At 32.6% G+C, this 24,506-nt stretch overlaps 1 protein-coding gene across 2 annotated transcripts in view; it reads left to right on the top strand.

The window, feature by feature from the left end:
- Nucleotides 1-24,506, top strand: part of LOC134269529 (protein-associating with the carboxyl-terminal domain of ezrin-like) — a 78,425-nt gene that overhangs the window by 25,360 nt on the left and 28,559 nt on the right. For both annotated transcript variants that reach the window (XM_062751730.1, XM_062751732.1), the window contains exons 5-8: nucleotides 2,832-2,937; nucleotides 9,849-9,926; nucleotides 16,993-17,132; nucleotides 20,523-20,725. In XM_062751730.1, the coding sequence (XP_062607714.1) occupies nucleotides 2,832-2,937; nucleotides 9,849-9,926; nucleotides 16,993-17,132; nucleotides 20,523-20,725 (527 nt within the window). The remainder of the gene's footprint in view (nucleotides 1-2,831; nucleotides 2,938-9,848; nucleotides 9,927-16,992; nucleotides 17,133-20,522; nucleotides 20,726-24,506) is intronic.

Below are 24,506 nucleotides of genomic sequence, written 5' to 3' on the forward strand. Positions count from 1 at the left end.
ATGCTGATCTACTAGTATTTGTACGAATTTCCTATAATTGTTGTCTTAAAAAATTCGTAACACACACAAAAAATGATACCAGGGTAGTTACATAATTATTTATATATAGGATTATATTTATTAAGAAACATCATATTCTCTGGAATCTCACACAAGTGCCCATATAAGTGTATTAGGATTATTTTCCAAGTATTTTGGCTTTGAACAAAAAAATAATTACATTCAATTTGATTTATATTTGACTTTTTGACAGATCATCATGTTCCATATATTCATCAGTTAGCCAATATGAAAAGAAATTGACATAATGATTGTTATTTCACTTCAATAAAGATTTTTCTCAAAGCAGCAGGCTTGGTAGGAATCTACATGAGGTCGTGTAATTTGGGTTGTAAACGCACATGTTAAATGACCAGACGTATTTTATTACCGAGTGTAGAACATTATAATTAGATGATGAATTATTTTACGCTAATATGTTACAAATATAATGATAACAAGAAAAAAAATGTATAATACATTTTAAGTTTTTGTGAGGAGCGGTCGCTATGGAAGTAAATAAATGTTGAATAGGGGCTCGTGAAAAAGTTCTAAAAAATTTTATTAGTACAATAAGACTGCAGCGAGAAAATTAATTCAATGATGTACATTTCAGCTCGAATTAAAATTCGAACTGCTTAATTGACAACGGACTTTATACAAAAAGAATTCATAAAGTTTTAAGGACCGGAACTTCCACGTACGAAGGACCGTATTTTCCACATACGAAAACTTTGAAAATCATTTGTTACAGGGCGAACCCCTCTCTCTCTCTCCCTCCCTCTCTCTATCTCTTTCTCTCTCTCTTGTAAATAGCAATATTAGACTGTTTAATTTAAAAATGCGTTAAGAGAAGCAAATAAATATTGTGCAATTTTTAACATACCTTTCATTGCTGGTTTTCTTTGGGTGATGCAGAACAAGTGACATATTGACTTCTGCCTGGATTACTTCAGTATATACCCTCCTCATTTTTTGACAACTCACACTAATCGCCTTGTGTATTGAGGAAAGTGACACATTTAAACCTTGGCAGTTTTTGTTGGAAACTTTTACTACACCCCTCATTATATGACACCTCACCTTATTCATTGTGTATACGGGAGACACGTCCCCGTCCCCCTCTTGACAATTACACAATGACTTTGACAATTAAAATTGAAATGTTTAGATATAAGTGTTTATGATTTTTATCCAGTTTTCAAAACATTTTTTTTAAATGCATCCTCCCGTTAAAAATTAAATCAATTAATTTTAAAAAGAAAATAAGGAAATGAAATGTCACCAAAACACAATTTATCAAAAAAAAAAAAATCAAACAAGAAAGGGAATATTAACCGAATTTTTATAGTTTCAAACAAGTGTCTGTAAATTAGAAAAGTCAAATGCATGTAGTGATATACATGTATTTCAGTTAGATAACCGGTTTTTCTCTTTAAAAGCAAATTTATGAATCAACAAAGTAGTCACAAGAAAAAAAATATTTTAAAGTAGTCACAAGAAAAAAATATGAAAAAAATGAATTGATAACACATGTGTTGATTTATCTAAGAAAGGTGCCGAATTAACCAGAATCTGATGCCGAGTTTACCAGATTCTGGTGCCGAGTTCACTAGGTGCCGAGTTCACTAGATGCCGAATTCACTTTTTCTTTGAGTGCCGAATTCACCAGGTGCCGAATTTACTTGTACCCAACAAAATACTGTAAATTCCTAAATATTAATTATCGCATAATTTTGCGAGAATTACCACATTACTCACCTTTATTTTTATTGTGCTGAAATCTGTGTTAAAACTCTTGATCAACCGTCCATTCGCGAATTCTTATTCTTGTCAATTGCTGTTGAATAGCCCAATTGCGATGAAAAATACTCACGAAAAATAAGGAATATACAGTATTAGGTGAATAGTAGAATATATAATTTCTGATGGGGTTGTAAGTAGGGATGGGTATGGCCAAAAATTTTGTATGGCGATATATCACGATTTTTTCCCAAAATATCACGATAATATCATGATATTTTTAAAATCAATTTTTTACAATGATTTTTAATGAATTTTCTTTATTTTTATTTAAAATATGCTAGAAAAACAAAATTTTTTTTTTTTGAAATTTTATGAACATAAAATTAATCATGTTTGGATGGTAAGATGATGTTCTTTTTACCTTTTACAACATTTTTTAGACTTTCTATAATTGTACTACATGTAATTTGAAAGATTGAACAAATATTAAATGAATAATTTCTGGACTTTATAATATGTACCTAAATACCGGTATTTAGGTCTCTGTATCATGATACATATCATGCAACAAATAATCGCGATATACTGGTATACCGATAAAATCGCATATCCCTAGTTGTAAATGAGGATGTTGGAACCCTCCCTCCAATACCATTTTTACTTTTTTAAAGTTGTCAGTTCTCCCTGATATTCTTTCAAAATCTTTCACATAAAAGAGCCTGACATTATTTTTTTTTTCATGCTAACTAAACTAGATTTAAGACATATTTCAAATTAATATGACTAGCTGGTGAGGTTTATGCTGCGCCTCGGTTGACAATGGTTTTCTTGGGGTGAAAATTTTTAATATGTTACACTCAACTACATGCAATATTTATATATTAGCCACCTTCAAAGTTAAATAACTTATATATACTTCGCCCCAACTCCTCAGGTGGCTAAATCATCATATTGACCTCAAAACCAGCAATAATTGTATAATAGAAAACATGTATTTTTCAATGATTTGTCCAATGATTAGTCCTATTCATATTTTGTTATTAAAGGTGAGATGACAAAGACTTTTGAAATGCTTATACAGGATAATTGCTTGAATTCAGACCCAAAACAGAGACCTAAAATCAGCAGCTTAATGAATGACCAGTTATTTAGGTAAGAATGCACACTTTTCTTTCATTTACTGTAAAATAGCATATTTTTATTGGCCAGTCAAATTTTCAAGGTTTAAGGAAAAAATATTAGTTTGTGGGGATTTGATTTTATGGTTGGAGAATGTTTAGTAGTACATGTAATGCATGTACTAAGTTCTACATTTAATGGTGGTCATGAATTCATGGGTCTCTCTTAAAACCCGAATACAACAGAAATTATTTAACCCTAACGAAAAATTAGTGATATTTCACAATACAATGGAATGAAAGTACAATAAAAATTAACTGTGTATAAATGTATTAAAGAAGATGGAGGGAGGGGGGATAAGGCGGATGAAGTGCCTATAGTGCGACAGATAAGAAGTGGAAAATTTAATCTCAATTATATCCAAATATTATTTGATATATTTTATCTAATATTAAAGTATACTTAATGTAAAATCTCTATAATTTACAAAAATCTCGCAAAGAATGAAAATGTCTGTCTATTAAAAAGGATTCACACATTAAAAAGAACAAAAACAATCATTTTCTCATATTTTAACATTTTTCAATATGAGTGGGTCTTCGCTCCATTTTTTTGAAAGATAATCCTAGAAGTTTGCAATAAATATACATTTTTTGGATCACAAAAACATGGCGCGGAGACCCACTATATCTTAAAAGTACACTTTTATGACAAAACATCTGTATCTTTCTGAGAAATATCATACATGATAACTCTCCCGATTTAGGCGGGAGTCTACCGCTTTTTCACTCCATCTCCCGCCTACCGATTTAATTCAGAAATCTACCGCTTTTCTACAAAAGCTGCGTCTACAGTATTTTTGGTTCGCTTGGGTATCCATTTTTGAAGCCACTCTCATGAAATCTCGCTAGATATCGCGTGATTTGACTCGGAATCATACAAACGCTTTTTTTGTACATAGATTTCAAGCACGGATTTGACAATGACAACAACACAAGACTACCAATGATTACATTGGTTACGATAAATTAATCAACATCCTGCCATGAAAAAGGAGATACAGCTTTTAAGAATTATATGAAAACATTTGACATCGTCTTTAAAAGCACAGAAGCTCACAACTTTATCATTAAGGTCAATAGAAATCACTCGATTGACCAAGCCATGTGGCACATCTCTACTTTCGTTTTTATCATCGCGGGAAATCTATTTATATAACGAAAGATAGATACTTGTTTTAGATCTAGATTAAACCATGTCATCATTTGTTTCGTTTAAAAACTGAATGAACATTCAGAATTATTGCTTCTAGGCTATATCAGCAAAGATCACTCTTCAAAAGGCTAAGTAAAGCACATCCAAGCAAAATGATGAGCATGAAAAATATTTGAATTTGTACAATTTATGTCAAACTTAATGTGTTTCTGTCTTCTTCTTTGCTGTTGATATTTAAGATTAATTAGTGTAGGTACCTTATTTCATTTAAGGCTTATAATATACATGTATATTACATGAAAGATATCGATAATCCAAGCGTTAAACAACACGCGCGCAATGCTACCGCTTTTGAGGTCTGAATCTCCCTCTTTTTCATCACAATAGGTTAACATGTATGGAAATACTTCAAGTCCATTAAGTCAAGGGTCATATCACAAACATGATTTAAATGCCCAAAATCATCATGAGCCATGTAGCATAGTGGTTAGCGCGTTAGTCTCAATTAAGGAATGTTTTTAAGTTTTGTGTGAGTTATTGGTGTGTGAATCACACGGACTTGTCACGTAGGCATATTTCATAAAGTGCGCTAACGCTTCATGAAAAATATGCCTATGTGCAAGTCTGTGTGATTCGCAGCGGGTTCGACATTATATTAGTCTGTTAGTCTCAGACTAATACATTTTAATTCGGACTTATAAAATTTGTAGCTAATTAGTCCGAACGGACTAATAAAGTTTTCTGGGGAACAACATTTACCGATGTTCAAATTCTTGACAACTTTCACTGGAAAACCCAGTATTTATTTTTAGGGTTTTGGCGGGAAGTTAGGTAATTCTGAGTCAATTCGGCACTTTATTTTATGACTCATTAGTGTGAAATTAAACAATTTAGCGATCATGATTTAGTATGATGTCGGATGTTTGAATGATGTAATCATGTATAGAGAAAAACAAATGATATTGGGAATACAATCGTAGTTCCTGATTGTGCAATTTCAACGAATTCTTGGTATAAACATTTCATGTAAATGCTTTGTTTATTTCAAAAAAGTATAAAAAGTACATTGCAACATTAATTCTATTTATTTATATTTTTGACGGACTCATAAAATTGCCTGCGGACTAGTAAAAGTAAAGAAGCACTAGTCCAGCTGGACCAAAGCCTAAAAATGTTAGTGTCGAACCCTGTGACACACACCAATAATTCACACAAAACTTTAAAACATTCCTTATATATACATTTTAAGCATTTGGAAGCAACTAAAATATACTCAATATTTGAATTTCTCGCTGCCCTATATCGCTGCATTTTTACTAACGTCCCTGCAGCCTCATTGTGACGTCATGTTAACACATGTTTCTCCATGTATATTTCTACACGTGAGTGTATTACACGAAAATGGTTTTCAAATCAATTTCACAGTTGGCTTAGTAGAAAAACACAGTGAATGTAAACATCAAAATCAAGCAATTTTGTAATTTTCACTTTATTAGGGCCCCGCAAGGATTTGCGGGTGCCCTATAGTAATCACTCTGTCTGTCTGTCCATCTGTCATTCTTCCGTCCACAAATTTTCTGTTTTTTCCTAATAACTTTTTTTATGGTAGCCCAATTAAGTTCAGATTTGGTATGGTAGTTCAGTAGGCAAAAAAGACATATTTTGATGCTAAGTTTGTTTCTCTATGTCCTCTGGTTTGGAGCTGGGGTGGTGGGGTAGATTCCTTAACTTTATATAAGAACTAATAGGTAAAGAGAGATAACTTCTGAAAATGTTCCCATTGTAAACTGAATACTGCAATGAATGAGTCCCTTGGGATTAATTAGCTTTCCTCCTGAAGAAAATCCAAAGCATTTTCTTTATCTGTCACATTGAGATTAATTACCACCTCTGTCTGCAAATGAAGTTTGTTTTGAAGTTAAGTCCATTTATTTTAAGTGGATTGAAGTATTAATGTTTTTACTGTTTTTTTGTTGAAATACCCTACACAATAGGGCTGAAACGATTCACCGAAATATCGATATTGTTCGATATAAGTGCTCGGTTCAATTTTCGATTCACCATCTCGATTTTCGGTTCGATACGTTTTTTTACAATCGGGTTTGGTTAACTCTTTGAAATAGATCGGGTTCGACCTTATTTTAACAGTTTGACACACACGAGGGAGAAAATTGGGACGGTCAAGTTTCAGAGTAGGCTGCCTCTGCTATTATTTATACGAATAAAGTGTTCTTAATCAACAGAACCACAAGTATCAGAGATGTGCAATTAACAAATTAGTAAATTCGGGCTAGTAAAAATTATAACTACGCATGTAATACATAAAGTACAACCGGTATTTTACTCATTTTAATTAATTTAAACATTATTTTATTATGTAAAGTAAGCTTACATAATTGGATTGGACATCAGGCATGGCCTATATAAGTCCTCTCCAAGGTCAAGGTTACAAATGTTAAGAAATGACAATGAATTACAATTAAGTTACATTAAATTCTTTTGTTGACTAAAGGTGGGGAAAAAAATACCCGATAATATATTAAATTAAATTATACAGATGAATTATTACTAAGCTTATGCATATTTACTCATTTTTTGCTATCAAATTCCCAACCAGTGAATATTTTCCAGGCAGCATGCTCCTACTGTCAATAAATCTCCATAATTTTCTCCATTTTGCAGTACTTCCTGACTTATTTACTTCCAAAAACGATCGTTTTTTTCCAAATCCGAATTTCCTCCGTTTATTGTAAATACATGCAGATATCTCATTAAAATTATTTACGATCACTCAATCAACTGAAAGATCAGTGTGATTCACATGAAATATATTTCTAGTGTATTTAAGGATTTAATATGAAAACAAAATGAATTTATTTTCATTCTAAATGAGCTAGTGCAAAATAATCAGAAAAGGAAAGATCTTCAGATATTTTTTTTTTAAATTCATTTTTATTTTCTGTCATAATCATTAATTTTATATGATTTAATTTTAATAGTGAGAATAAAATTTTAATTTTCAAAAGATTGACCTTAGTACCCTGGCTTTTTTAATGATTAATAATTTTTTTTTAACATTTGTTTTATTTTAATTTTTGTCCCTATATTTGGGCTAATAACTTTTTACTTGGGGCTAGTAACTTTATTGCTGCCCACTAGCCCGTGGGCTAGTACTTGAATTTTTAGATTGCATACCCCTGGTAGTATATTTCTATTGCATCCCCACCTTTTACTCTTTGTTTTTTTAAATCTGAATACGTTTTCTTTAACCTTATGAATAGTTTCGTTCTTAAATTGTATCGTATTGAAAAAATTGAATTGTGACACAAGTATTGCAATACGTATCGTATCGTGGAGGGGGCATATCGTTTCAGCCCTACTACACAATGAGTTCTGATTTCATTGAATTCTTAAAACAAGAAATAGATTAAAGAAAAAATATATATTATTTTTATTTATTTATTTATTTTTTTCTTGCTTCATGTAAATTCAAGAATATTATTAATTTTTAAGGTAGTAGGATAAAAACCTCATTCTATCATTACTGAAAAAGTTCTTATTATAAATTCAGAAGAAAATGATAAGAGAGAAGTACAATTAATCCCTTGGGATTAATTATCTAGTCTGCTGCAGAAAATTTAGAAGGCTTATCTTTATCTGTCTCTTTAAGATTAATGAAAACCTTAGTCTGCAACTGCTGTTTGTTTTGAAGTTATAAGGTCAAGCCTTCATGATATGTATTTGCATAAAGCATCATTCATTGAAGGCTGGCATTTTATGTAACACAGGCTTCATTATTGTTTAGATATACATTCAGTGTTGAGTTGTTCTTTACTGCCTTATGTAAATACAATTGCTGTTTCTTATTTGTCATATATTTTTGAATCATTCCATAAGCTGCACCCTTATAATTCTACCCATGGCAGGGCCCTTGCTGACTGGTCAGTTTTCTAGTAGTATCTATAAAAGTCATACCTCTAATAAATGGAGCTGAAAGAAATAAAATTTATATGTTTAAATTAAGTCTTGATTTGCTGAATTGCTTAAGATGCTGTCAGGCAGTGTAATATATTGATCAGTTTAAAAGATATCTGCAGTTTCTAAATACTTATGGATTTGATTAAAAAAGGCAAAAAAAACATGAAATTGGAGGACATCATGAAGCAGTAGCAATAAAATTTTGCTTTGCATTCGGGAAACTTCTTTAAAAAGCTTTAAAAGTTCTGTATAAACCAGGAAATGTTTAAAAATAAGCCATGAATTTGTATAAAATGGAAAATACAATTTTTGAGTGGTAGCGAGTTTTATTGAGGAAATTGTGTTGATCTATAATCTTGTAATAATAATATGACGATCAGGAATATTGTCTACATATTTTTTGAATGACCCTCGTAAATGTCTGTGTTTGGAGGTACTTATTAAAGCACAAAAATATGTACATGTAGTGTAAATGACAGGCGCGTAGCCAGGCGTACGTTTGTACGCACAAACGTCCACATCATTTTCAAAAAAAAAAAAGAAAGAAAGAAAGAAAGAGAGAAGAGAGCGAGACAGGCATAATATTGTAGAGCGTTCTCATCATTTTTGCAATATATTAGAAAATAATTTTTAAAAATACTTAGAAACAATTTAGAATTAACGAAAAAAAAAATTAATGAAAATCAACAGGATGAGTTTTAGGGGAAAATACCAGAGTATACATCTCAATGAAATCAAAAGTTTTTCCCGGATTTTGGTTTACTATCGAATTTTGCTGAGTTTTTTCCAATTGTAATTACATTCTTAAAGACTTTCTCTATTGTAGATTTCACCCTATAAAACCCCAGGCGAATTTCTTAAAACAAACTATAATTTTATTTAATATAAAAAAATTTCAAATTCTATTACTGGAAATTAATTTCCAACCGCAATGCTTAACTTCTGTGACGATATCCCTCCCCCTTCCAAATAAATAAATTAATTAAAAAAAAACCTAATATCGGATTCGTGCGAGACTTCAAAAATCATAATTCAGATTATATATATGAACATCACAAATCGAAAAATTGGTAAAATTTAGTTTAACCTTAAAAAATAGTAAGTCCTCTCATGTATTGACATCCGTAACACTACCTTCAAACCATTAAATATATATATATTTTACAAGTTTTTTTTTAATTGTTGCAAAAAGTTAAAGATACCAGATTTGTGAATATTTATAAACATCCATTTTAAAATCTATACAATGTACATAGGTAATGTGCAAGAAAATGAGTTGAAAAGAATCTTTCTGTCTTTGTTATATTTTTGGAGGTGTATTTCCATACGTATTTTGTCGAGCTTCAAAAGTCTAAAATTGTTTTGGTTGGTTTCGTCAATGCTATTGGACATATCCTTTCTCTTTATAATGAGTGACTGTCCGCATTTTGTACAAGGAAAGAACAGACCTCAAATGTGGCTGCGTAACAAACTGAACAAGTGTAAGAAAAATGCTATCAGAGTGGTCAAATTTGCACATCGAAATCGTTGGAAATTCACCAGCTTCCGGGGACTTCCGGCTTCGCCCCCTGGACCCTCACCTATTGGGGGCCTTAAGGCGGCCCCAAATCCCCCCACCTATTCAGACGTCCACATCAAAAGTACCCTGGCTACGCCCCTCAATGAATAAAAAAAATTCAGTGCTTTTCATTTGCAGCTAAAATGGAATCTATTTAGTATATGTGAAATGAAATATACACTTTTATTTTCAGGAATGATTTGTTACTCATTAGAAAGTTTCTCTCTGAAGTAACACTGAAGTCACAGAAAGAAAAGGAAGAGTTTTTCAGGTTTCTCAAATAATAATTTGATATAACAACTTTGATTCATATTTGACCAGAGAGGTATAGTTCTTTTCCTCAATAATTGAAGGTTTGTGGGATATAGATTTTTGTCCTGTTCAGCCATCTGTCTGTCTGCATTTAAAAAAAAAACTTAATTAAAAGGCGAGATTTTCAACTGGTCGGTTTTCCTCAGGTAAGTTTGAAGTGGGGTGGAGCTTATAATCACAGTGGCTGAGAAGCCCCAAGGAAACCATGCTAGTTTGTGTATATACCTACACTCCCTGAAACATTCTACTTTCCCACATAAATGCTGAAGGAAAGGTGAACGAACGCAGGGTGAATGGTGAGTGAACAATGTGTGAACCTGAATGCAACTTGGTGAATGATGTGTGACTGGTGAGCAAACACAGAACGCGTACGGGGTGCAAACGCAAGCGCAAAGTGAACAGTGAATGAACGGTGAACGCAAGATGAACGATTTATTCGAAATGCCTCCAATCTTTTCCTTCCATTGAATCTATTCTATTGTATTCTAATATCAGGTACTAAAATATTAATAAACAATAAAAAGATAAATAATTTTTAAAAAATTTTCTGCACTAGAAGTTAACATAAATATTGAGTATGTGTATACACATACACAATATTTACAAATATTACTTCTAGTGTCCTAGCTGGTTAAAATGATCATACATGCATGTAGTATGATGTACATACCTTCAGATATCCGGACGCCAGATATCCGGATGCTTCAGTATTCGGACGACTTGTCATCGTAACAGAATTTTTTAATGTTACATTGTCTCTGACGCTTCACATATCCGGACAAATTGACAAGGAACCAAAGCGTCCGGATAAATGAGGCTCCACTCTATACATAATGTATGTAGTATGATGTACATACTATACATAATGTATGATTTAAATCAATATTTTAATACATGTAACACAATTTTTATTCCTGTAAAAAATTTGTAATTGTTACTGAACATGTGCATGTAATAGGATATTAGTTACACAGTCAGTTAGTGACCTAATACGGAGTCATACAGGGTGTGAAATGGAAATCCAAAGAAAGGGGCACTGGAAAGACGGGTTCATTGCTGACTAAAGGGGTTAAAGGTTATTACCAACTGCAAAACATCAGCGAATCTCTCGATTGAGTTTGATTTTCCTTGCCAAAGAATTAAGACACTCATTGTATTAAATTAAGAAATGCATGAAAAACGCTTTTATAAAAACACTGAATACATCTGTAAGTTGTACAGTTTTTGTAACATTTTTATGGAAGCAATAGGATAAATTCCATAACAGCTGCATAATGAAACGTTTGTTTTCTTCTCTTTTTTTTTTTTTCTCTAATTAAAAGATTATAAAAACTCTGTTCCCAGGGGTACATTATGTCTCAGTCTTTGATAATTTATTACAAACAAACATAAATGATCAATTACTATAATGGGACACTAAAAATAGTAAAATTAATTTTAAAAAATTTGGATTTTTTTTTATAGGCATCCTGATCCTCTTGAACCTTCTAAAAATCAACATATATAAAATATACACAGAAGAAAGAGGTTTGAAAAATCTTGGCAATTAGCAAAATTTTAAGATAGATGATTGATGCTTTTAATTTTAATTAAAAAGAAAAGCTGACTCCTGAAAGTTCAAGAGGGATCTGGTCAGCAGCCTAGCAGCCTAGGGAAAGTATGCTACCACTTTGACAGGTCACACCCGCAGTGAGCCTACGCAACTGAATCTCTATAAATATAATTTATTTACAAAGTCTCTGCTCATCCATGCTTTTTTCTCAGACTAGCCAGCTAAAGATCTACAGCTACTTGAAATGCATTAATCTAAATAATTTGACTAATAATGTTTTTTTAGTTGTTTGCTATAGTATCCTTCACCATTACCTAATTTCAGATTCAACAGAGCATATGAAAGACAATTAAATTTGCAACATAAGCATAATTTGTCATGAGCAATTTTGGACACCACCAAGAGAGAATGTTTTTAAAATGCACTTCGTGTTTTTAGCTCACCTCAACGAAGTTGGGGGAGCTTATGTAATACCCTTGACGTCGTCGTCGGTGTCGGCGTCCCAGGTTAAGTTTTTTGGAGCAGTTTTCTTTTTAAGTACTTCTATGTCCTATATTGATCAGACATGCATGGAAGATGCTTCTAGTGTGTTTCATTGTACCAGTCAAAGTTTCAGATGCTGCAATTTCAGCAGAGGAATGACCAGGTTAATGTTTTTGGAGCAGGTTAACATTTTTGGTGCAGTTTTTGGTGTAGGTCTCATTTCCAAGTAACTATAAGCCTATGTTGACCAAACTTGCATGGATGATACATCTAAGGATGCACACTACCGGGCTTGTTTCGGATGCTGAATCTGACCTACATTTTCAGGTTGAGTGAACAGGTTAAATTTTTGGTGCAGGTTTCATTTCCAAGTAACTATGAGCACTATATTGACCAAACTTGCATGGATGATACATCTAAGGATGAATACTACCAGGCTGCTGAATCTGACCTACATTTTCCAGGCCATTCGATTCATCGCCATTTTCGCAATACCGCCATGATTTCCTAAGAACGTTTTTCCTGCTATATAAAATTCTCTTTATAACGCCAAATTTTCCGCCACCCTGTTTTCAAAACAAACGTCCATTTTTAAGTGTCAATTATCTCGATATACCGCCACAGGTGCGTGCGGTCAGTGAAGCGCGGCTAAACGCTATCCCTGTTGTAAAGCATGCAAAGCCAGTCAAGGTACACGCAATTAAATAATTAAATTAGAATTAAATGAACAAAAGATTTTAATATGAACTGTTACAATGATGTTGTTTTGTTGTTTTGTTTAAGAAATCATTTAGTCTTCGCCACGAAAGGGTAGTTGTGAAAGTACGCCGAATACGATATTATTTTGATGATCTCTGCTTTAAACAATGCAAAGTTTGCTTGAAAATATTTATACGGTATAAATTGTGAACGTTTCACTAACAACGATGCCATAAACAATAAACAATAAATTTATTTCAGAAACCATTTTACGTACTGTCAGCAATATATCACGGCGATAGAGCCAGCATGTTTTTTTTTTTCAAAATCAGATGTGCCGATTTAATACATGTACATAGATGCACATGTACTTGTCTTTATTTCATAACTGCACATTTTGTTTTACGGAATTGTACATAAAAAAAATACTTAAAGTATTTTAAAATTTAGAAATATGTTTTAATCATATACATGTACATGTACTTATAAGAATAGAAACACTTAATTTATGGTATTTCTAAGAACGGTAACTCTACTTGTTTCCTAAAAGATGGGAAATTCAATTCATCGCCAAATTCGTTATACCGCCATGATTTCTAAATAACAAAAGGTGGCGGTTTATCGAGAATTAACTGTAGGTTAAAGTTTTTGGTGCAGATTTCATTGCCAAGTAACTATGAGCCCTATGTTTACCAAACTTGCATGGATGATACATCTAAGGATGCATACTACCAGGCTTGCTTCGGATGCTGAATCTGACCTACATTTTCCAGTTGAGTAAATAGGTTAAAGTTTTTGGTGCAGGTTTCATTGCCAAGTAACTATAAGCCTAATGTTGACCAAACTTGCATAGATGATACATCTAAGGATGCATACTACCAGGTTTGCTTCAGATGCTGAATCTGACCAACATTTTCCAGTTGAGTAAACAGGTTAAAGTTTTTGGTGCAGGTCTCATTTCTAAGATACTATGGGCCCTATAATGACTTTACTTGCATGGATGATACGTCTAAGGATGCATACTACCAGGCTTGCTTCAGATGCTGAATCTGACCTACATTTTCTGGTTGAGTGAACAGATTAAAGTTTTTTGTTGCATGATTCATTTCCAAGTAACTATGAGTTCTTTAATGACCAAACTTGCATGGACAATATATCTTAGGATGCACACTAATGGAGTTACTTCCGATGCTGAATTCGACATACATTTTTTAGATAATGGACCAGGTAAAAGGTATGGGTGCTAGTCTATTACCAAAAAGCTATAAGGCTTACATAACATTGTATAAACCAAACTAGCACAAATGATGCATCAAGGGATGAAAACTCTCAAATTTGCTTCAGATGCTGGATTTTAATTACATTTTCATGAAGAAGAACTACATGTAGTTTGAATTTTTTATATAGGTCTATTTCAAAGTATCAGATCAAAATTGCTTGAATATTTTCATTTTTGGAATGTACACTTTTTGTTGATTAATTGTGTGACTTTGCCTTACTTAAGACAACATTCGTTGAGGTGAGCTGTGTAATCTCTGATTACCTATGTTTCAAACTGAAGAAATTTAATGTTTAAATTTTGAAACATACATGTGTGACATCAGTTAGGGTTGTTATTGGCTTTACTTTTAGTAAAGTATTACAAAATTCAGAATGCCTGCTTCTTCTCTGATGACATTGGACAAAGTCTATTTAAGCTATGCATACTAAGATATCATCATTTTATGCAATTTTTTACCATATTAGATGAAAGCAGGCTTACTGCTTTTTAGTACTTTGATTTTTCTTTCTCTCCCTTTTCATTTTCTGATTATGCATGTATATCATATACTTGTACCTCTGACCTGAATTTATATGCTGTAAATATTTTTCATTGTCCTCATGTACCATGTATTTGAAATGGTTTTGAGTGCATAAATGAACTTGAACTTACATGTATCTGTAAACATTTCCCAGTCCTGATTATACTCGGACAAGATGGGAAAGAGGCATTCAAATTATTTGTAATAGATTAGAATTTCAGAAAAATAAATAATTTGTCATAGTTTTTATTGAACAGACAAATGTATAAGAGAGAGAGAAAGAGATAGATTTTAGCCCTTTTAGGACGAAGTCCATGCGCTTGTCCTGTCAATCAAAATCATTTGATACAGTGGAGTTGTGTAAATCTCGTTTCACCGAACATGCCAAAGGCAAAGAGTTGCTTTAAGTTAGTATTTCCATGAAGTTTTAACATTATTTCCTATCATTCTAGATCTGATTTTCACATTTCTGAAGAGAAAAAAAATAATGGAAATATATACTTGGAAGAATTAAGTTTGAAATTGAATTTGAAACATACTCCCTGCCAGTTTAAAATACCACTGTTGGCATGCGTTTTGAAACACTATTTTTTAATGACAGTTTTGATGTTTGTTTTTAAGACTGAAGTTTTTGTGCTGCAAAACACATTAAATGTTAATTAAAATATGCAGAAAATAAATACTAAGAATCGGATTTCGGGAGAAAAGTGTGGGGGGGGGGGCTGGCTCTTAATCATACCAAATTGGAAACATTATTTAGTTACAGTCTTCACAACAATTGTTTTTCAGCACTTGCCCTTCAGGCATGTATACCGATCATTTTAACCCAGCCCACTGAAATTTGTACATGCCCTACTCAAAATTCATTCATATAGCATATATGATTGTGCAACAAAAAATAAGGTTTTATATTAACTATAAGGACAGTGTTTCTGTTTTTAAATTCTCTCGATCTTAAGTTTAAATTGTTTTCAGAATTTTAAATCAACCATGGACTGTCTGTCTGCCATTTTCGTAGGCGTTTTTGACTTTTTGTTGACAACTTTTGACTCGCATGCAGGTCTTTCGTTGGCTGATTAGCTGAACTGAATTTCAGAAATAGGATCATGACAGCAGTCCACTGCACGCGGCATCAATAAACATATCGTAATTTAGCAAGAAACTTTGAGAAAACAAATAGGTTAAAATCAAACACTTTAATGATTACGATTGATAATCATTTGACAGGTCGTATCGAGAATGTAAGGCAAGACAAATGTAGACTGACAATTCATCTAAGACATTACATAGCAAGTTTACGCGAATTACTGGGGTACGACAGAAGAAATGGCAAGTAAACATTGTGAATCGGAAGAAAATTCACACATGCCCTTTGGGCATGTAATTTTAGAATTTTCACGTGCCCGCTTGCAAATTTACCAGATCCCGGGCATGGGGCCCCCAGGTTATTTCGAAGACTGTAGTTATGGTGATGGAAGGAATTTTCCCTCTCTGATAATAGGCTTTATATACCAATGTATACGTAAAGTAGAAAAAAATCTAATGTATTACATTTTAAACAATTGGTCTTCTTTTTAAAACACACTATCAAAATGAGCACAACGTGAACGATGAATGCAAAACTGTGAACGGAGAGCAAATGGTGAACGCATGCTGAAGGAATGGTGAATGCATGCTGAATGCACGGTGAGCGAATGGAAAAATGGGAAAGCAGAACGTGTTAAAAGTCACAATCAGGCTAATATAAAGTATGAATACACAAATGTAAATATAACTAATAAGGTATCATTTTGAAATGTCTATCAAGCGATAAATATGGGTTGATACGAGATTAAATTCATCATATTAAAGCCCTTCAATTTAATCTCGTGACCAACCTGTATTTATTTCCTGATAGATGTTTAAAAATGATACCTTATTTCTTAAATAATTGAGTAAATCTACAACGGGTTAACATAAAGTGTATAATTTTACTAAAACTTTTACAAAAGTTTTTATTAATAGGTATGACTTTTTATAGTTATATTTTTTCATGGTTATAACTTTTTCGGGTACAACTTTTTTGTAACTTTTTCATAACTTTTTGGGAGTATAACTTTTTTGTAACTTTTTCCACTGTTTAAGTATAACTTTGTAACTTTTTTGATAACTTTTAATAAGTATAATTTTTTGTAGTTATAACTTTTTTGTAAATTTAATGCACTTGCTGTATTTATCTTAAATAAAAGCTGGTGAAAAGATATACAAAAGTTATAACTTTCTTAAAACAGACAGTTCCAAACTCTGATAACTTAGTTATAACTTTTTTGTAACTTCTTTTATAGTTACAAAAGTTATAACTATTAAAGTTATAACTTTTTTGGGGGGTGGGGGCACTGTTGTTTACTTTTGATTAACTGAAATTTACTAAATACGTCTTTCATTCTTCGATCATTCTCCAAAATTAAAATTAGTATGTATATATATTTATATATATACTTGTTTTGTAGCTGTTTGTATCCCCGATTGACCACTCTACCAGAGGAAGTAGTTGGCAAACAACTTGTCCATTTATTGTTGAGCAGATTTGTTTTGCTGGATACATCAGCTGCCAGTACAATAGTTCCTAATATACTTGTTCCGAAAAGAGGTAAAAGCAGTGTTACTTGCTAAAAATATTCAAACTTCTAATGCTTCTGACCAATCAGATTAGTGACATTCAAACTCAAGAGAACATAAATAAAACATGATTTTTATACTTTTTTGCTCAATAAAACCATTTATAAATTTTATGCATATTTAGGTATACATGTAAAATAGGTATTTAACAAGTCTACCTTGAACAAACATGACTTGAAAAGATTAGAATAAGGTCTCAATAAGGCATTATCTATAATCCCTGGTTTCTTGTCAATTGTTAAACCTTCATTAAAAATCTTAAAAATTACGTTATATTATTTAAGCATTGAATTATCATTTTTTGATATCATAAATTATCATAAGTTATCATAACACGTGTATACATGTAGATAGAAAAACGTTTACTCATAGCAGCTGAACTGTAGATATGGAAAAATAAAGTATTGACAGATTTTCACAGATATTTACACCCAATGGCCATATAAATATCAAATCTCCAGGCCGGAATTAAAAATATCTCTGTTTCCCCTAACCCGAACCTAAATACTCAAGTTGGGTCATTAGGTAGGTAAACAATTATGTTTTCTGACAGCAGCTTTTAAAATACATTCGAAACTTTAATGGAAAATTACCTTTATAAATAAGAAAAACACAAAAGAAAACTATTTGTGAACAAAATGCTAAGTATGCTGTTTAAAAGCAAAATTCATGATTAAATTAATTAAAAACTGTTGCATTTAGTTGAATTTGTGAAATATCTCATGCCAGCACATTTATATAAATTGAATAAAAAAGACAAGATTCTCAAATACGCAAAGACCAGTACATATTTTTTAAACCTTCCATCAACCTCCAGTGCTTATAGACAATCAATGTACACTTTTTTGAGGGCCATGAGATTTGCAGTGGCTCTAGAGCATTTTGCTTTCAAATCAAGAATTAAGTGGCTGACTTTAAATCGCAGGTTCATATCCCTCCCTAGGAACGTTGAAAATGGTCCTTCAAAAGGGACATAAAAACTTATGTCCAGTGTTGCTGAAGATGCTTGCTCAAAAAAGACCCCCACTGCTTAATGGCAAAAAAGTGCTCAGTACTTCTAAATTTGGAGCAATGGGGAAATGTTTAAATGTCGTCCCAACAAATCTTGAAGGGATAAAAAGCAAGGAAATAACCAATCTAATTGAACCAAATCAAATCTACAAATGATAAAAATGTTATATACAATTTCATAGTCACGAAGTTTAATCCATGAATAAAGGCATGAAGAAAGGATGTCTGAATGAATATGCAAACATTTTTACAACAATTCCTATGGTTCTATAATGGCATATAGTAAACATAGGAACATAGCTGAACTGGTTATCAGATCAAAACTCAAATTAAATAAAATACAGTGAAATTGAATGGTGTGTTCACTAGGTGGGTCCCTCATCTGTTCATGAGGTGGGCTTTAAGATTTTGACTTAAGCTTAAGATGTTTCATGATCCCGGGACCTGTAATCACACCTGGATGTCAATTTTGTTTCCAACAAATGATTGAAAATCACAGTAGAACAGTGTTGGTCGTTCTTATAAAAACTTATTTTGATGAATTTTTAAAACTATTTTATAAAACTTGGTTAACAATTAAAAAAAATATTTGAATCTTATTATACCCCACGCAACTAGTTGCGTGAGGTATAATGTTTTTGACCCGTCCGTCAGAGTGTCAGTCAGTCAGTCCTTTTTTTTTTGTCAGCGCAACTCCTCATAAACTGCTGCACAGAATTTCGTCAAACTTTGCAGGTATTTAGGACACAATGTGTAGATGTGCATATTACCAGGAAATTCCGATTCCTTTATTTTTCATAGAATTTCCACACTTTTCAACTTAGACTTTTGGCCATACCTTGAATATATAGATGAACATTTTGTCAGCGCAACTCCTCATAAACCGCTGCACAGATTTTCGTCAGACTTTGGAGATATTTAGGACACAATGTGTAGATGTGCATATTACCAGGAAATTCCGATTCCGTTATTTTTCCCGGGAATTTCCGCACTTTTTAACTTAGGCATTTGGCCATACCTTTTATATAGAGATGAATAGTTTGTCAGCGCATTTTACTCCTTATAAACTGCTGCACAGAATTTCGTCAAACTTTGCAGCTATTTAGGACACAATGTGTAGATGTGCATATTACCAGGAATTTCCAATTCCTTTATTTTTTCTTAGAATTTCCACACTTTTCAACTTAGATTTTTGGCCATACCTTGAATTTAGAGACGAACATTTTGTCAGTGCAATTCCTCATAAACCGCTGCACAGATTTTCGTCAGACTTTGGAGATATTTAGGACACAATGTGTAGATGTGCATACTACCAGGAAATTTCGATTCCTTTATTTTTCTGGGAATTTTGGCACTTTTCAAATTAGATTTTTGCCATACCTTGAATATAGAGATGAACATTTTGTCAGCGTGACCCCTCATAAACCGCTGCACAGAATTTCATCAGACTTTGCAGATATTTAGGACACAATGTATAGATGTGCTGCATTTTACCAGGAAATTCCGATTCCTTTATTTTTCTGGGATTTTTGGCACTTTACAACTTAGATTTTTGGGGATATCTTGAATATAGTGTTGAACAGTTTGTCAGCGCATTTTACTCCTCATAAACCGCTGCACAGCATTTCATCAAACTTTGCAGATATTTAGGACACAATTTGTAGATGTGCATATTACTGGGAAATTCGGATTCTTTCATTTTTTCCGGGATTTTCAGCACTTTGAGTTTTGGGGGAGCGTGGGGTATGTGAGCTTGCTCACTTTTTCTTTCATTTAAAAAATCTTTTCAGTCGGCGCGATTTAATTGGGTCGGTTGCGTTAGGGGAAACAAAGGTATTTTTTATTTTGGCCCCAGAAACCAAATTTTTTTCTCAGCTAGCAGGCACGTAGCAACAGCCCCCCCCCCCCAACACTTTTTTTCATTACCTTTACTATTTAAAATGTTCATTGAAAGGTTGATTGGCCTCCCCACTTCTTACCACAGGAAATTGATATCAAGGAAATGTAGTAATGTAGTATTGTATGCCAAAAAAATTGGAAATGAAAGAAAGTTGGCATTGGAAAAAGTTGGCCATTGAGTATTTTTAGAGTAATCAATTTTGCAAAAAGATGAACATACATGTATAATATTTTTTTTGAATTGAAGTGAGCATATAGTAATTTTTTAATTCTCAATATCAAGGGAAAACATAATGACCTTGCTGCTAAAATTAGACAATTTTAACTGAAATTTTACCATCGCTAAGTTTTATTAGCTTCTGTATTGAGCAAAAATTGTATGAATTTTTAAATAAAGCGATTATAAGAAGAATCTCAAAAAGCACTAAAACTCCAGAGTTTTATTTTATAGGTACGCATGAGAAATTTGAAATTAAATCTCAGAGGCTATCTCCCTTGTTATCTGTGCCAACCTATCAGAGATATGTGATACCAGAGCTGATTAAAATGTTTCACTGCCATGATTACTACATCAGAATGATATTGTTGAACTACTTTTCCCAGTATGTGGACCTGTTTGAAAAGAAAAATTTAGAGGAAATCATTTTCCCTCAGGTTAGTAAAACTCACCTGAGCCAAATTTTGCTAAAGTGAGCTTATCTAATCAAAATTTTTTGACTGCCTGTCGTTGTCATCATTGTCATCAACTTTTCATATTCTCACGTTCTCCAGAACCACTAGGCTGATTTCAACCAAACTTGGCACAGGGTATCCTTGGGTAAAGGGAATTGAACAATTTTTATCAATTGAAGGATCACACCCTCTTTTAAGGGAAGATTATCAAACAATAGTGAAATTTTGTTGGGATTATTTAAAAATCTTCTTGTCAAGAACCACATGGGATTACTGTGTTATCATTATTGTTTGTGTGGGACCAATGTTCATCAGTTTCATGGGTCACCCTTACGCATGATTTACATACACAATAACAATTATTTTTCAATATAAACGGAATCTTCTGTATATATAAGTTAGGCCATAATAAAATATTCCTAGATTCTCATCCCCGCCCGCCCCGATTTTATACCCCTGCCTCGATTTTTTTTATTTCTGTTTTTCTTCATCTTAATTCTGATCGGGATCAGTATTCATCTACCATTCTACTTTCGTTTTAAATCCAGCGAAAGTCGACATGATTTTGACAGCTGAAAAGATGGAAATTGCTGTAATACATGCGTATATATTTTAAACAAGGGTCATTGGTTGAAAAAGATTGGTGATGATGTGAAGTAAGAGATAATTGAACCTTTACTATGACTTTTATTCGGGTATTGTAGATAAAATTACACCGATAGACCAGGTCAATAAAAAATCTGCAAAATTGAAAAAATAAAAAATATAAAATAAAAGCCGCCCGCCCGCCTCGATTTTTAAAAAAATTCGGATGAGAATCTAGCAATTTATTTATTATGGCCTTACCCAAAAAGTTATGCCCCATGAACTAATAAACCTTGAAGTTTCATCAAAATCTGTGACCCTGCATCGGAACAAAGTTTAAGTGGTTCCAGAGAATAGCTCTAAACATGCCGTGGGTACTAAGTATTAATAAGAAAATCAATTTGAACTTTCTCTGTATATAAAATATACAACTAATGTATTTTTATTAGCTCATTTGCATACCCATACCGAAAAAAGTTATAACTTAGTTATAACTTTTGTAACTAAAAAAAGTTACAAAAAAGTTATAACTAAGTTATCGGAGTTTGGAACCGCATGTTTTAAGTGAGGTATAATTTAGTTATAACTTAGTTACAAAAAAGTTATAACTTTTGGTTAACTTTTCACCTTTTATTCAAAATAAATACAGCAAGTGCATAAAAGTTATAAAAAAGTTATAACTACAAAAAGTTATACTTATTAAAAGTTACACAGAAAGTTATAAAAAAGTTACAAAGTTATACTTTAGTTATACCCAAATAAACAGTGGAAAAGTTATAAAAAAGTTATACCTGTAAAAAGTTATGAAAAAGTTACAAAAAAGTTATACCCGAAAAAAGGTATACCCAGGAAAAGTTATAACTAAAAAAAGTTATACTTATTATAAAGTTATGAAAAAGTTACAAAAAAGTTATACCTTAAAAAAGTTATACCTACAAAAAAGTTATAACTATAAAAAGTTATAACTACAAAAAGTTATAACTATAAAAAGTTATACCTATTAATAAAAATTTGTAAAAGTTCCAGTGAAATTATACACTTTATGTTAACCCGTTGTGGATTTACTCAATTATAAGCTTTTAAAAAGCTACTCATTAAAATTTACACAAAGAGATTTTTGAAATTTATACAAGAAAGATTATTTAAAATAAATTAAAGGCAATAACAATTTTACTTAATAAACATGATAAAGATAGCTTGGCTCATTGTCAAATACAGCTGAATGAATGCACATGCATGTTTTCAAGTCTACCTTATTTTTCATCATGTCATCTTCAACAGATTGAAATTTTTCTGGTTGTTTTATAGAATACATTTTTAGCATATAGCAATTAAGGTCTTTGTACAATTACCTAGCATACTGCATTCTACTCTTGCTAATTTGTATAAATAGACATAACTTTTTAAATATTAACACCTTATTTATTCATGATCTAGCTGTACTTCAAAATAGAGAAAGGTTCTAAGCAGTGATTTCAGTTACAGTTCTTAGCTGCATACCACCCCAGTCCTTCCACAGGCATCCTTGCAGGTATACAGTTGTGGTTTTTATCTTTATTATTTGAAGATAGGCTGCACTGGAAGTAGGCTGAGTTAGTTGACAGACTTAGCCATCCCTTGACATGCGACGATCGTATTAGGCCAAGTTAGTTGAAGGACTTGGCCATCCCTTGACAGGCCACACTGGTAGTTGGTCAAGATAGTTGACGGACTTGGCCATCCCTTGACAGGTCGCACCGGTAGTTGGTCAAGTTAGTTGACGGACTTGGCCATCCCTTGACAGGTAGTAGGTCAAGTTATTTGATGGACTTGACCGTCTCCCTTGAAAAGCTGTACTGGTAGTAAGCCAATCTAGTTTGACTTCAATGACAGGCCGCATTGGTAATAGGTCAAGATAGTTGAAGGGCTGGACAGGCCGCACTGGTAGTCAGCCGAGCTAGTTGATAAAGTTGGTCATCCCTGACAGGCCGCACTGGTAGTCAGCCGAGCTAGTTGATAAAGTTGGTCATCCCTGACAGGCCGCACTGGTAGTCAGCTGAGCTGGCCGAGGGACTTGGCTGGTGGTCTGTGTCCCTCATTTAGGGACCGGTCTGGTCAGACGACTTGGCTGGCAGGCAGTGTGACTCATAGTCGTCAACGTTTTCATTGAAATATGCTTGCATTTTCAACCTTCAAATCATTTTTCTTCAATTCTGCAAAAAATTGTAAAGCCACTAAAGGTTCAAAATTTAGATATTTCCATCTGAATATCAAATTGAAACCACTCTTTCATATCAATTAATTCATTAATTCATCCATAACATGGAAAACAAGACTAATTAGGGCCCCGCAAGGATTTGCGGGTGCCCTGTAGTAATCACTCTGTCTGTCTGTCCGTCTGTCATTCTTCCGTCCACAAATTTTCTGTTTTTTCCTAATAACTTTTTTTATGGTTGTCCAATTAAGTTCAAATTTGGTATGGTAGTTAAGTAGGCAAAAAGACATATTTTGATGCTATGTTTGTTTCTCTATGTCCTCTGGTTTGGAGCTGGGGTGGTGGGGTAGATTCTTTAACTTTATATAAGAATGAATTGGCAAAGAGAGATAACTTCTGAAAATGTTCCCATTGTAAACTGAATACTGCAATGAATGAGTCCCTTGTGATTAATTAGCTTTCCTCCTGAAGAAAATCCAAAGCATTATCTTTATCTGTCACATTGAGATTAATTACCACCACTGTCTACAAATGAAGTTTGTTTTGAAGTTAAGTCCATTTAAGTGGAATTGAAGTATCAATGTTTCTACTTTATTTTTGTTGAAATACCCTACACAATGAGTTCTGATTTCATTGAATTCTTAAAACAAGAAATAGATTAAAGAAGATATATATTTTTATTTTTTTTTTTTTTTCTTGCTTCATGTAAATTCAAGAATATTATTGATTTTTAAGGTAGTAGGATAAAAACCTCATTCTATCATTACTGAAAAAGTTCTTATTATAAATTAAGAGGAAAATGATGAGAGAGAAGTACAATTAATCCCTTGGAATTAACTATCTAGTCTGCTGCAGAAAATTTAGAAGGCTTATCTTTATCTGTCACTTTAAGATTAATGAAAACCTTTGTCTGCAACTGCTGTTTGTTTTGAAGTTAAGGTCAAGCCTTCATGATATTTATTTGCATTCATTGAAGGCTGGCAT

Source organism: Saccostrea cucullata, unplaced genomic scaffold, assembly GCF_032062105.1.
Source record: "Saccostrea cucullata isolate Sc308-1 unplaced genomic scaffold, CSIRO_AGI_Scuc_v1 ctg209, whole genome shotgun sequence".
Classification (NCBI taxonomy): domain Eukaryota; kingdom Metazoa; phylum Mollusca; class Bivalvia; order Ostreida; family Ostreidae; genus Saccostrea; species Saccostrea cuccullata.